The 15,784-nt window shown below is 30.8% G+C and overlaps 1 protein-coding gene across 3 annotated transcripts in view; it reads right to left on the bottom strand.

The window, feature by feature from the left end:
- Positions 1 to 5,093: 5,093 nt before the first annotated feature.
- LOC142321483 (uncharacterized) overlaps positions 5,094 to 15,784 on the bottom strand; it is a 115,875-nt gene continuing 105,184 nt past the window's right edge. For all 3 annotated transcript variants that reach the window (XM_075359608.1, XM_075359617.1, XM_075359598.1), the window contains 2 exons: positions 9,822 to 9,959; positions 5,094 to 5,407 (listed from right to left, as the gene is read on the bottom strand). In XM_075359608.1, the coding sequence (XP_075215723.1) occupies positions 5,288 to 5,407; positions 9,822 to 9,959 (258 nt within the window). In that variant the 3' untranslated portion in view covers positions 5,094 to 5,287. The remainder of the gene's footprint in view (positions 5,408 to 9,821; positions 9,960 to 15,784) is intronic.

Genomic DNA, 15,784 nt, shown 5'->3' with positions numbered 1-15,784 from the left:
CAGTAACAGTTCATTTATAAGCTTTAATGTGAAAAAACCTCAGCTAAATATTTAAAGCTGTCTCCATCTTTATCTAATGCTTTTACACAAGTTTTCATCAGGCTTAGTTCTATATGTAGAGGTGGTAAAATAATACAATCTGCTTTGACAAGGGGAGTATTGACATTTTCCTTTCCTGATGTAAACTGATTTCTTTTTGGCCAGTATTTATCTGTAGCTTGACAATCCCACAAACACAATTAACACATATATTTTGTAAAGCCACTCTGAAGACCGAGAAGCCCTATCTCTTTCAGGTCAGCAATGATTTGCTGACTGTTCATCATATTTAACAGTTTTTAAAATTTCTGACATACTTTCATTCCTACAGCATGTGCTACCAGTATAGAAGAAAATTTATTTGAGTTATGCAACAACACTGCCTTTAAGTTTCTTTTTGGCTCTATAAATAAACGCCAATCATGAATAACATATTCAATATACGGTTTAAACATTAGTCCCTTAACATCAGGCAGGAACAAATTAAATAATCTCTTTTAAAGTATTTCAGTAAATTTTCGTTTCAATTTTTATATACTGAAATTTTAGTATCCTTGTTTAATAAATTCCATTCTTAAAAGTGTGAATCTAGGAGTCTGCATGTTGTTTCGACAAACACAAATCACAAATTAGGTCGCTCGGTTCTGCTTGTGTGATGAGTTGAGGTTCAGTATCTCATTCTTCTGGAATGTATGCAATATCTATTGAAGTTGAGGATTCATCAGTTAAGCCTTCTAGGAATCAGTAATTTCTTTACAAGAAGTTGGAGTGATTGGAATCTGTACATCAACACATAAAGTACTGGTCTCATAGCTGAATGAACATTTGTTAAGCAAAAATAGCAGTCATCATAATAGTTAGTAAGCTCTTGCCAGATCATAGGTACGCAAAAAGGCAAATGCTCTTTTTTTCCTTTTGCTGGGTTAGTATAACGTAGCACGTGATGCATGCTACATGTGGAGCCCAAGATTTATCTTGATCTCCCAAGGGACAGTCAAAATAATGTTTGTAAGCAGTTTTCAGCAGAGTCGATAATGGTTTTCATTGACTTTTTGTGGTAAATGCTCCACAAAAATAACAAAAAATATTTAGAGAATTTTTACAACCTGATTTTTATTCATTGTAAAATTCAGAATGTTTTAATAAATGAAAATAACTGAAATATTACATAATTATAAAAATAAATAAATTTAATTTATTAATATTTAATTACTTAAAATCCTTCATAAAATTATTTCACCACGAAGTGCAATAAAATAAAGTACGAAACTTAACAAATCTTGATGTTGTTAATAACAAAAGTTGTTCTGTCATAAAAATCTTGACTAAATTTATGGCATCACTTATGAAACAATGTTTATAATATGTGTATGATAAAACCAACTACCACAGCAAGTCATATAAAGACCTAAACTCATACTGAAGAAACTTTCATCACGTTGAATTACTCATTACTTGACTCACTGACTTATCTATATGTCTGGCTTTGACATGAAATGACATCATTTGACTGTTATGTATAAAATATATATCTACAGCAAGCATCATAATATGAGCCAGATGTGAATCAGCAAACATATAAACGTACTAACTTATGTGTATTTTGTTTGTTTTACAAATGATGTAACAAATACATTTTTAGGGGTTGTAACTTAAGAAAATTACATTATGTGATACGTTGTTTCAGAATACATATTCAGATTCAGCAAAATACTGTATAGAACACCTACTCCCTTTTCAGTTCCAAATTTTATGTTGACTAGTTATCGGTACTAGTCAATTTCTGAACCCTGCAATTATGATTTGTATTACTATAAAAAAGAATATAATACTCGTAAATGTGTGTAATGTTATGATTATATTGTAGATTTTGTCATTTTTAATTATTGATCCTGGTTGTAGTTCTATTATTGACATTAGTACTATTCAAATAATTATTCTTCTTATTATTCCTAATATTCTTGATCGTAATCCAAAGATGAAGTAAAGGTTTCTGATGTTTTTATGGTAGGTTTAATTTTTTCTTTAAAATGGAATAACTGATTAAGGTAGTAAATTGTAATTTTATTTAAGGTTATTATTTACCTTTCATTATTTTATCTTATATTCAATTTTGATCCTATATTGCAAATATATAGGTGCATTAAGTTTGTTGAGGCTTACTAAATCTGAGTCATTTTAACTTTGAAGGTTAAATTTTTTTTAACTTAAATCCTTCTTTGTAACTGTTTTTTTAGTTATTTATTAATTTACTTTTGATAGTATTATTATTACTGGGATTCCTATTAGGTTTAAAATGATTGGAATTGTTGATAAAATTATATTTAAATAAAGAAATTTTGATAAAATTGATGATACAATTATTATTGGGATTGTTATTGTTTAATTTATTTAACAATTATTCATTTTATTAAAAATACTGTTATTTACAATATTTAAATTTTTGTCTATTTGAATAGCATGAAAGAAAATTCACTTGTTTTACTATATCAAAGCAATCCTTTAATCACGCATCTTGCTTAGTTTTAAGTATTATTTTCAATGATTATTTTTCCTTTTTCATTATTTTATTGATACGTTACTTTTACTTTATGAACTGATTTTGTTTCTACGATTTTTTGCCATTTTGTTGTAATTTTTTTAACAAAAAATTTTTTTTAAAAATAAGATATATATCATATCATAAAAATATTATTCTACTAAAAAAAAGAAAAACATTATAATACACTAATTATATATATATATAATAAAATAATTAAATATAATAGAATTTAATATAGTATAATTATGTATTCTAATAACCTATAATCATATAAAATAAATTATTTAATTAATTACATTAGTGTAATAAATGAATATTTAATTTATAATAAGAATTATTAGATTAGGTATTTCATTTAAATTATCTTATAATTAAATTAAATATTACTTAGTTTAAATAAGTACTATAACATTACATAACCATTAAAAAAAAACCTCATGGGTATAACTTCACTGAAAATTTAATTAGATATATAGCCTTTTTTATTTAGTTAATTCTTTTTTAAATAAAATTATCAGATGAAGTTGGAATATTGGGGTAAATTTCATCTTTACTTGCTCAGTGACTACCTTTTTCTGATGATTTAATTATATTCACTTTATTTTTGTTTTGGTCCTTAAATTTAAAAAAAAAATGTTTGGTGTTTGTTTTTACATTTGTCTAAGTTTATAATGCAATTGTTAGTTGTTTTGTTCTACAATTTATTTATATTATTTTCAGCGCTTTTCAGCTTTTTATAAATTATTTGTATAATTTAAGTTACATACTTTTTATGACTAAAAAATATTATGCCAGAATTTTTTTTTTTTAGAGTTTAGTTATTTTATTTAAAAAAAATTATAATGGGTGAAATTTATATTTATTTATTTCTAAGTAAATTTGGGTTTAAACCAAAATTAGATACCCTGTTATTCAAAATCTGATTTATTTCTCTAAGGTCATTAATTGAAATTTAATAAATCTAGCGGTTTTTAAATCTTTTCAGAGGAATCTGTTAATTTAAATAAGTCCACGATTTTTTGTATCTTTAATTTCTTGCATATTGCTTTTGAATGTAGTGAAAATTTTATTTTCCTTTCTTTTTTTAGATTTATGTTAGGTCAAGATGCAGTTATTTAAGATTGAAAGGCAATGGATTACATTAATTTTGTTTTTGGATTTAACAATAATTTTTTTTTAAATTAATTTTTTGAATTTAGCTCTTAATTATGTATATCACACCCTTCACTCATAAACTGAGATAAGTTGTAACAATGTAGATGTACTGGAAGTGGGGTCTGAAATGAATGGTTTGATGAAAAATATACTTTATTTTAGATATTTTTTTTGAATTTTGTATTTAAATTAAAAACTTAGTTGAGGCATGACGATATCACCCTAAATTTTCATTTATATTTTTTTGTTATTTAGAAATTTTTTTGTTAATAAGTTTTGTTGGGGTGACAGGTAAAAACTTTTAATCTTTATTTATTATTTAATTTATATGTTTTTTGATCATATAAATAAGATTAAGATATATTAGAGCTAACATCATTATAGATCTGGTGTTGGATTAAAAATTGCTGTGGGGTAGAGGTTTTACAGTTTAAGGTCTGTTTGATCTTTAAAATTTTTCATTTAAGCCAGTGTGAGCCAGGCTGGTTTCTATCTTCTGTAATTTTATTCAAATTGGTATGAAAGGATTTTTAGTATGTAATAATTTATTTACTAATTTGGCAGATTTAAGTACTTTAAATTTAGAATTTAATAATGTATATTTTACAGTTAGTAAAGTTTTTTATTTATTTTTATTCTCTTGGTGTTGCTTTTTTACTTTGTTTGATCGTAGGGTGTTAGGATATATTCAGTTTTGTAGGGGGTCCAAATAAACAGGCATCCAGAAAGTTCTGGATCTGTATCTTGGTCAAGCTAGGCAGTTTTTATACAATAAAATTCATCTCTCATAACAACTTGTAATCAGGCATTAGCTTGTAATTACAAAAAGGAATCTGTACGCTAGCTAACCTTTTCAAAGCAATTAAAAAACTTAACTGCCTTATTCTTAAAAATAAAACTGAAGTATTATTTTTTTTTAATTTTGTTCAGTGTCACCTCAAAGCCCCTCAATTGTAGAATTAGATCTTAATTAGGATCATCAAATGCTAGAATATACAATGCTTCATCAATGAGACAGAAAGGTATAATTACATAAGTCTTTTCAGGCAGGGCCATCCTGTCTCACCGTCTTCCTTGAGATTTTGCACCCAGGTATTGCAAAATGGTGGATTCCCATATTAAATAGTTCCTCAATATATGAAGCTTTCTTCATACACTGAGGAAGAAACAAAAATGTTTATCCTATTCATATTAGAATCAACATCTTTTGGGAAAGCTCATTTAGATAAACAGTATAATTAATTTTGAAAATGAATATAAAATTATGCATATGTAAAATAGTGACAATATATGTGAACTTTATATTTATGCACACATAATTGTTAACTTATAAAACAATTTATTATATTCTACACATGTATAAGAATTATAAAATGTTACAATTAAATATATATCCTCAAAAAACAATTAGTAAAGCATTCATTATACACAATTATTATTAAACAGCTGTAAATTTAAAAATAATCTGATCAAGTAAAATTTCTTGCTGAAAGTCTATAATTATGTTAAATTTCCTCTATTCAAAATTATTTGCAGTCAGTCCTGGAAAAGTTAGCAGCCATTATCATTTCCATCACGATTACCAAAATGCTTATGGAAAAAGCTAAGTCTTCTTCTTCTGGGTGTCAATGAATTATCCTTTGAAGAAGTAGAATTATTGTTAGGTGTATTCTGAAAAAAAAAACAAAATTACAAATTTGAACCATTAGGTTATTTGGAAAAAACAACACTTTTTTTAAATCTCAGATTTAATTCCAAAGCTGGTAAAAACCACTTTCTAAGCAGCTTAAGATCTTATGATTTTAATTAAAAGTCAGAGTGGTTTTCTACATCACCCACATTTATTTAATATTTTTCCTTAGAATTTGACAGTGAGTTTACTTTCACTTGAACCTTCATATTTACAGATGATGTTGGAGTAGTCAGCAAAAAAACGGTTTGGTATGTTATCTCCTTCAGCACAAGTTCTACTTATTAAGAAATCTCTTTATGTAAACAGTTGTTGTATGAATGAATGTGTGCAGAATATTCTCTTTGTTTAATTCGGTTGTGGTACTTTAACATGTGATAATTTCTTACTTTTTATATATAAAAAAGATAAGATATATTATGTATATAAAAAACTGTAGGCAAAACTGTGACCTCTGGCTCACAAAGGCTGGCCATTGTTGATGGTTATGTCAATAATGATTTGAAAGTGGGCAACATATCATATATAGACTAATCAGTCTCTGAGAAAAGATACAAAAAAATCAATTCAAGCAATTTTAGCAAAGACAAAAAAATATGCTAAAAAAGGGTGTTTATTTTAGGCTAATATCTACAGCTGCACAGTTGTGATGATTTTTTCCAAACATAGTGATTAGCAATCTTAAAATATATTGATTAAAGATGAGCTACATTAACAGAACAAATGAAACTGCTCGCTTTTAAAAATAAAAATTAAGACATTTTAGCAAAATTTAGACCTGTTGTTTTGAGTGGCGCACGAAATGATCCAATATTTGGTTTTGTTAAAAAATATTTATTTGTATTGCAATACAGAAAAATAAAATACGTGTTTACTGTATATCTGGAGATTATGTTCTGCTCATCACATGTTCAATATGACCATCATTACGTCTAACAACTCCTTCAACAAGAACTCCTATGTTGTCAATAACTCGACGACACATATCCTCAGTTATCTCATTGCACGCCTCAATGATCAGCACTCGCAGTTCCATCACTGTGTGAGGATGTTTGGGAAAATCTTTTCCTTTAAAAACCCACAAAGAAAATAATCAATGTATTCAAATCAGAACTATTTGAGAGGCCAGTTCTGTCAACACGCAAAATGATTTAGAAATCAGTTTGAAATGACATTTGTGTTAAAAGTTTAATGCAAAAAGTCTAAAACAACATCTGCATGTGGTCTGGTTCCATCCTCCATGAACCATTCGTTTTCTAACTGAAACCCTTTTGCAAGAAGCTGAGGAACAAAATTATTACACAGCATAACGTTTACTGTTCACTGTCTGTTCAAAAAAGAATGGCCCGATTACCCCGTGACTTGAGATAGTAGCCCATACCATAATTCTTGGAACGTGATGCACCTTTTCATGAAGCACATGTGGATTTTTGGAAGCCCAAAAACATGCATTTTGTTTATTAACAATCTTGCCTTGGTAAAAATGTGCCAACCAAATATTACTCAACTATACGTCTTGGTTCACAGCCCATTCAGCAAATGCTGAATGATATTTGTTGTAAAACGTTGATTTAGGCGACACTTATTTTGTACGGATACAAATGCAAATCAGTTTTTAAAATTTGCTGCACAGATCGTCTAGAAACCCCAAGTTGTGGTGCTGCTTTTCTTGTTGATTTGGTCAGGCTCCTCAACAACACTGCTCTGATAGCTTCGACATTATGTGAACGAAAAATGGCAGGCTGTGCGTGCTTACTCTCAAATACTGAACCATCACTATTAAATATTTCATAAAGTCTATGTATTGTTTTAAGTGAGGGTGACCATTGAGTTTGAAAATGTGCATGAAACCGCCTTTGTGTAAGCAGCAACTTTTCATTTCATTAAAAAACAACACAGTCTTTATGCGCTGTTTAACAGTCAGTCTTCCTTTGTCAGCCATCTTGGAACTATACACAAACAGTGCACATGGAAAGAGAAGAAACTAATATACATGAATTCTTCTCTTCCTTTTTAGCCTTTGGAACCACCATAAGGTATTTCTTCTGAGGATGATATGTATGAATGTAAATGAAGTGTAGTCTTGTACAAACTCAGGTTGACCATTTCCTGAGATTTATAGTTATTTAATAATATTCATGAACTGCTATCTCTTCTGCCAACATAAAACACATTAATAATTAACCTAAAAAATTACTGCCAAAACAAGTGTTAGATCATTTCATTCGCCATCCTGTATAATGAAGAAGGAAATAAAACAAAATATCACAAGATAAAAGACTTGAATTCATAGGGTGCTCCTTGGAGATGTTCTCAAAGGGACATTTTTTATAAACTTTTTCATTTGTTAAATTCAGCTTTTGTGAAAAGAAAATCTATAAATCCAGTAACGAAGATTAAATATTTTTAACGAAAATATTTTTAAGGATATTGGGTTATTTGGAATATATATAGTACATCAAGGAATTAGGACTAAAAATATTTGGAATGAACATAGTATATCCAGTAGTATAACTGAATTAATAAATATGTTTTATATGTTTGCACTTGAAGTAGCAGAAATTTTATTCCTAGTATTCTGATTAATGTGCAGACTGAGCAATTAACACTGAGAAAGCCTTTAGTCATAAACAATTTTCATACATGTTTCGTGGTTACAATTTAATAAAAAGATTAAATTTATTTTCTTTGGAAAAATATTTGAAATTGTTCAGGCTACAATACATTTGGAATTAAGTTCAAGTAATCTTCGTTACTGGATTTAGATTTTTTTCTTCACAAAGGCTGAACTTAACAAATTAAAAATATGAAAAAGTTTTTTAATGTCCCTTTGGGATAACATCTCCAAGAAGCACCCTATTAATTCAAGTTTTTAGATTGTGATATTTTGTTTTATTTCCTTCTTCCTTATAGTAGAATAGAGTAGAGTATTCATCATAGTAGAACGCTACATCAAAAGAGAAGCACTTAAGAAAGGTCATCTCAATTAATCAGTGCGACTGGGACAAGAAACTACCTCTCTAGTGGCTTAAAGAGCAGCTGTGTATGAAACCACCGGCATTAAACCTGTCACGATGATCTTCAGAACAGCTGAGATTACTATGTGATTGGCTCTTCGATTCAATGGCTGGGAAACAGCAGAATTGGTTAGTCATCTAACAGAAGTCCATCATTATGCCCAACAAAATTTGAAGATGGCCGACCAGTAATGTATGAAAGCAGGATATAATCTACAAGCAAATTCATCTGGGTTTCAAGGAGTCTGGCTCTATCATTCAAGGAAGAAAATTGGAAGATGTCTGAAACTTCAAACAAATTGGAAAGGACCTTATATTGTATTGAACAGAATCAATGATGTATTCAACAAAGCGATGTATAAAATCAAAATTGTATTCAATTTTTTATGTTTGCTATCTCTCAATATTATTGTTGAACCATGACCACACTTTTTAATTTCATTCTATTAAAGTAGAATAACATTATGATATATATATTATTCCTTTGTACTTGGGTGAGCCAAGTCCAAAGGGCGGCTTCCCACGAAGTCAAGGGAAGTGGAGGATGGTGGTGTAGTGATTGGCCCTAGGCGGGAGGTAAGCCTGCTGAGAAACAGATGAACTCCAGGTCCGAAGGTTTAGGGTGAATCAAGGCGATGTGGTTGGAGTGGACTAAAATCTCCTCAGAAAAAGGACAAGAATGTCCTTGGAGATTCGGCAGCTTGTCGACTCCTATTTGAGTCAATGTGCGTTGTTGGTCTCAGATCTGGCATTAAAATGTGAGGGACTCCAAGGTGCCAACCTTGCCTTGGATGTGGTCATTTCATGACTGTCCGGCAAGGTGGACCAGGTTGTGCAGAGAGTCAGGGGCTTCAAGACAGTACAGGTGAGGCTCTGTGACCCAACCCACCGGGTTGGTCTAGTTGTGAACGCGTCTTCCCAAATCAGCTGATTTGGAAGTTCCAAAGTAAATTTCAATTTAAGGACGTCATATATATTTGTAGTAGTTGACGGGGTGCGCCTACCCATTTTAGTAAATATATGGCAAGTGAGGCGTTGGGGTACATAAGCCGGTAGTGTATGGCACTGCGCTTAATCCGCTCACACTGTTAGGTAAGCTTTAGGAGCTATTTAGGACACTGGTTGCTAAACTGTTTCGAGGTTCAGTAGCCATTTGTGGCACAGACATTCGGTTTTATGCTTTAGGGTGAATAAATGGCAAACAAATGGCAAATAAATGGTGGTGGGAGAAATGCCAAACAAACCAATTCCTTTGTTCTTGAAGCATTGAAGGATAATCTGCTGTTCCAATGCATATTGATACAAATAAAAATTACACAACACTTAATATTTAAATAAACTTACAAACTGAATGTAATTATTAAAGATAATTACTTACCTCATCTCTTTTAGAAGTACGTGTTGCAGAGAACAAGCTACGAAGTCTGCCTGGTGTTGATTGCTTTTGTGACTTATCATTGATATTCAACTCTCGCAGTACATTACCTTGTGTGTGAAAACTTCTGCTAGTACATGCCTTGAAAAACATCAACACAATTTTGAAATAAATTTAAATAAAGTATAAGTAGAACAAACAGATGCAGAATTCAGTTCTGGATCTTCACTACTGCACAATTATAGCTGTCTGAACTGGTTTCATAATCCCTACATGGAAGAAACCACATATCTAAATTTAATTCAAAATTTACACAATTATATGATTTCCTTTCAAAATAAGTAACTATATTATGTTTCATAATACTACACTGTGCAAATTATTTGGGACGAAGTAAAAACAGAACACTTTCAATGTTTTTTTAAAAAAAAAAAAAAAAAAAAAAAAAAAAAACATTCTATGCCATTACATACACTGATAAATACATGTATTAGTACGAAGTATGTCCTCCTTTAGCAGAATTGACCTCTTAAAGACATTTTGGCATCGACGCCACTAGCTTAGTGGACACATTCTTGACTTCATCATCGTGGAGCCATACTTTTATAGCATTATTCATTATGCATTCTTTTGTTGTCCAGTCCATCTTTCCTACATGTCTCTTCAAAATATTCCACAAGTTGTCAATGGGATTTAAGTCTGGTGAACTTCCAGGCCAATGAAGTGCATTAATTGGCTTTTCCAGCATGAAAGTCGTGACCAGTTTTGCATTACGACAAAGGCTTGCATGAATGGAACAATCCTATGTCATAATATTTGTATCTATTTGTTTGAATTCATCATACCTTGAACAGGAACTACGCTTCCAGTAATATTTGTTGTGAAAAAACCCCAAAACATCTGTTTCAGAGGGTGTTTTACAGTTTGTTGGACATGCTCAGGTCTCAAAGGTTCATTGCCACCTCATCTCACAAAATTTGCTTTGTAACTCTGCGCAAATAAATGAGTAAAATAAGTCACTAAAAATTACCTTCTTCCAGTCGTTAGCAGCCCATGATTAATATCTTTGGGCGCATGTTTAACAGTTTTTCTTCATTTTAGGAGTTGCAAATTGTTTTTTGTTGGTTGTCTTCCGGCCAGCTTTCAGAGGCCTATGATGTACAGTTGAACTACTAACATCTAAACCAATTGCCAATAAATTTCTTTTAAGGTCTGTGCTTGTTTTCCATGGATTAATTTTACTATTTCTTATTAGAACTTTATCAATTCTTGGAGTTAGTATGTTCTTAGTAGTTTTCCGTTTGCACCCATATTTTCCTCTCCTTTCTTGAGATGATCCAGATTCTTTGAATGTTGTCAGAATTCTTGATACAATTTGTCTACACCAACTGCATAAACAATAACTCTCACTCACTATCACAGAAATATGATCTTTAAGAGCAATAATTTTTACATGCTTGCTCAGAGTAATATCTATTTTTAAACACATGAAAGCAACATGGGTTACACAGAATGTGTAACATCTACCTGCCACACCTATAGGCTCACAATTGAAGCTAAAGTAACTATTTCCAGTTTGAAACCAGTCAAACTGCTTTTTTATTCTCAAGGTCAAACAGTCACACCACCTCAATACTGATAAAACCAACATAACAATTTAGAGAAAAAATTGCTTGTCCCAGTTAATTTGCACAGTATAGTAATTTTATTTTATCTCCACAATTTTTTTTTTAGGAGGTGCTACCTCTTATAGGAGAGGACACTTATAGGAGGTGCTACCCAAAAGCTCGGGGAATTTTACCATAAAAATAAAATAACTTACCAGAACTTATAATTTCCACTGTTTCCTTCAAAGTAATCCTCTTAGGCATTGATACAGTGATCCCAGCGTTTTTCCCATCATTTCATGCATCCCTGGAAGTCTGCAGGTGTAAATGTTCGATGCACCTTCTGCGTTTCTTCCTGAATCTCCTCAATTGTGTTAAAATGACGGCCTTTCAATTGAAATTTTATTTTCGAAAAGAGAAAAAAATCGCACGGGGCAAGATCAGACGGGGAATCACTAGTCTTTTTGGAAGCCAAGAAATTCAGAACGGCTAGCGATGTGTACGCGTTGTCATGGTGCAGAACCCAGCTGTTGTTACCCCACAGATCTGAACGTTTGCGCCTAATGCTTTCACGTAACCGCCTCAAAACTTCACAATGGAACATTCCATTGACAGTTTGACCAAGAGGAACAAATTCCTTATGGATAATGCCTTTGATGTCAAAAAAAACCAATCATCATGGACTTCACGTTGCTGCGAACTTGGCGACTTCCACTGCGATGACTGCTGCTTAGTTTCAGGATCATACCCATACACCCCCATGTCTCATCACCGGTTATGATGTCGGAGATGAAGTTAAGGTCATTTCTTGCTGAATTTTTCAATTCACTACAGACAGCTACGCGCGATTTTGTTTCTGGTCGCTGTTCAACAGTCTCAGTACGAATTTTGCAGCAATGCGTCTCAAGTTCAAATTATCCGACAAGATGCGTTGCACGGACCCATATGACATTTGTACGATTGCACAAAAATCATGGATTGTTTGTCTACGATCTGCAACAATAGCCTCTTGCACTTTCACAATGTTTTCCGTTGCTGCACTTGTGATGGTCTTCCTGAACGCTCATCATCATCGACTGCCATTCGTACATCTTTGAATCATTTGTTTGAATCATAGTACCATCGTTTGTTTGCTATGAGTAAAAGTTTTACTTTTACTCATAGCATTGTCACCAAATGCTTCCACAAACATGCGATGGGTTTCAGCAGTTTTTTTAAGCATGAAGCAAAATTTGATGCAGGTTCTTTGCTCTTTAAAATCTGCCATTTAAAACTTTGCCGAAGCAGTAAAATACGTTACACAATCGCACGAAAGTCAACAATGCAGTCTCTCACAGTCACAGCTGTTGGAACACTGATTCAAAGAGTACTGTTAGCTACAAATAGCGGCAGCAGGTCGTACCAGCAATGGTTCGCGCGTGAAATTCAAATTCCCTGAAATTTGGGTAGCACCTCGTATATTGCCTTATGGTACTTAATTTATATTCTTCATTTTGAATGAATAAAAAATGTTGCTGACTGTTAATGTGTTAGGACATCCAACGCTTTTGTGCTCTTCAATATCTTCACATCCTTCTTGAAACTGTTTTTATCACTCATTCACAACCTTGGTATTGTGACATAAAATCCTCGCCAACTGCTTTCTCTAAAATCTTCACTAGTTCAGTGCACTTTTATTCAGTTTTTAATGTAAATCCTTAGTTTTAATTTTCATTAGAATTATACTTTTCTTTAATAATAATAAAATTAAGTCATAAATAAATGTCTTCCTTGTCAAAACTTTAAGTGAAAAATCAGAATAAATAAAAAGAATTATATATTTTCTGCAGTATTCTTTAGCATAGTAATAGGTAATATTTCTTTAACTAGTAAATATGTTTGGAGTGTAATCAACGAGTCACATGGAGACAGTCAGAAAGCCAACAATTTATTTTACACAGTGTATATATATATATATATATATATATATACACATAATTTGATAAGGAAAATGAAAGAAAAGTGAAAAGCGATACTGAATTTGTAATTTATGCTGTCAAATTTAAATAATAGGTATTCATACAGTGTATGAACAAAGTAACAAATTTTATTTAATTTTCCAAATACACAATGTTTAAATGGACTGATGAAATTAAAATTATTCTCATATTTTTAAATAATTTATATTTAGCAGTAAACACATAACCATGGTGCATTTATACTTGTGTTTTTTTTAATAACGATTCTGAATATCAGATTTCAGAATAAAAGTGTCTTTATTGTACTTACACTAACTTACAGCATAATAGGAATTGAATAACAGGAATATATGATGGTAGTTCCCAAGAAATTTACAATGTTTTTATGAAATTCCTTTTGTTTTTATCAAAAATACAAACCAAATATGTTTACTCATTGAAAAAATTACAAATGTATAATGCAGGAACCAGGTATGGTTTTATTACCTAAAATTATGATAAAACTTAGTTTCATTACAAATATTGAACTTGCATTATTTTAATATTAAAGGAAAACTCAAGAATAAAGAACAAAACTCTGTGTTCATAATTAGATTTTAAAAGAAGTATCAAAAAGTATAATGTGTCAAAGTAAAGTATTTATCCATGTAGGGGATTAACAACCAACCCTACTTCTACAAATACAAGGGAAACCTTTCTAAGTAAGAATCAATTTTTCTTAAGCTGATAAAATTTATAAGTTTTTCAATATAATTCTTATTAAGATCTAAGCATTTTTGAGATTGAGAAATGAGCTCATAGAAACCCTACAAGGGTTTGTAGGTTGATGTCATCAACCTACAAGCATTTCTTGCTCAAAACTTCCTTTAATTTTAAACTGCTATAAAACTTCCTCTTATAGAATAGTTTTATTTTATAAAACATGAAAGTTAGCACCAGATCAGGGCTGTATGCGGATGATCAAATACCATCCACCAAAAATTTTATGCGTTTTAAATAAAAGTAAAGCACATGTTATTGTGGGATTTACAATTCAAGAGACTGTTGTTTAGTTATCAGGCATGTAGGGAGACGCCCAAGACTTTCCTCCTACTACTATGTGATCCGACCCTTTAATGTATAGTAGAAAATCAATCACCAATTGTACCTTACAATTGATAAGATTGGCAACTGACATGATAAATGAAATTCTACAGAAAAATAATGTCTGATGGACTCAATAGCTTGAGTTGGCAGTGGTAGTTAAGACAATTCCCAACCAGTCTGCATTTCAAAGCAACCTGTGTTGTTAATATAACCAAACAATTCTTATTTTTATAATGTGACTTCTAGAAACCTTAAAAATTGTTCAGTCACTTTTTATTAACCAATCAAATTAAAATTGTTATGTTGTAGTAATTTGCAATTATTTCATATTAATATTGTAATGGTAATTAAAATAAAATAAAAAATAATAGAACTAAAAATAACAAAACAGTTTGGAAAGGCACTATTAATAAAATTTTGTAATCTATTTATTGTTAAGATATTGTGCTATTATTAAGAGTCATAAAAAAACATTTAGTTCACCAAAGTACCCAGTCTGCTACCTGGCTAAGCTACCTAGTAAAAGATCATAAAATGTTTTAACATAGATATTTTCAAGCAAATAAGTAGCAACAGAATAAAGCCACAACCAGTTAGTTAAGTCAATAAAAAAATGTTCAATTTTCACCGCAAGTACAGAAAACAATCAAAATGCATGAAACAACTGAATAATGAAAATTCTTCCATAAATTAAAATAAGATGAAATATTCAGGGGAAAAAAGTATATTAGAAAATCTTTACAGAAATGTACACAAGAAGGTTTTTTATCTTTTCAACATTAATTTTAGATGAATACATGTGTAATTTTCTTTCTAAAAATCATTTATTCTTTTTGTTTGAAGCTTTTTCATTTATTTTAACTAGTCTTAATCTCAAAATTTTATATCAATATATTGATAAATACATTTTCCCAAGATTACTTTTATGCTATTTTTAACAATACTTAAAACTTTCCAGCAACCGTATATTTTAAAAAGTGAGATTTCAAGATCTGAAGAACAACATTAGTATAGTTTTGAGCTTGAATTCTTATAATATAATGTCTCATTAGACATATAATGTCTAATGAGAAATATAATGTCTCATTAGACTATAACGAAATCTATGATAACTTGTACAGCATTAGCATTACTGAAAACCAGAGGATGGTAATCAAAATCTACAGAAAGTGCACAGATTGGTTTATCTAGGAACTGAATGGACATTCAACCCCTCCCATCACTAATGCTGTGCTCCCATCCGACCACAGCATTACATCTGTTACCTCTGGAATATGAAATTAAAAAGGGCTAGCTCTCAGCTCTGTGGGCAAAG

Source organism: Lycorma delicatula, chromosome 1 (assembly GCF_047948215.1).
Source record: "Lycorma delicatula isolate Av1 chromosome 1, ASM4794821v1, whole genome shotgun sequence".
Lineage (NCBI taxonomy): Eukaryota > Metazoa > Arthropoda > Insecta > Hemiptera > Fulgoridae > Lycorma > Lycorma delicatula.
This window is presented reverse-complemented; position numbering and strand designations above follow the sequence as displayed.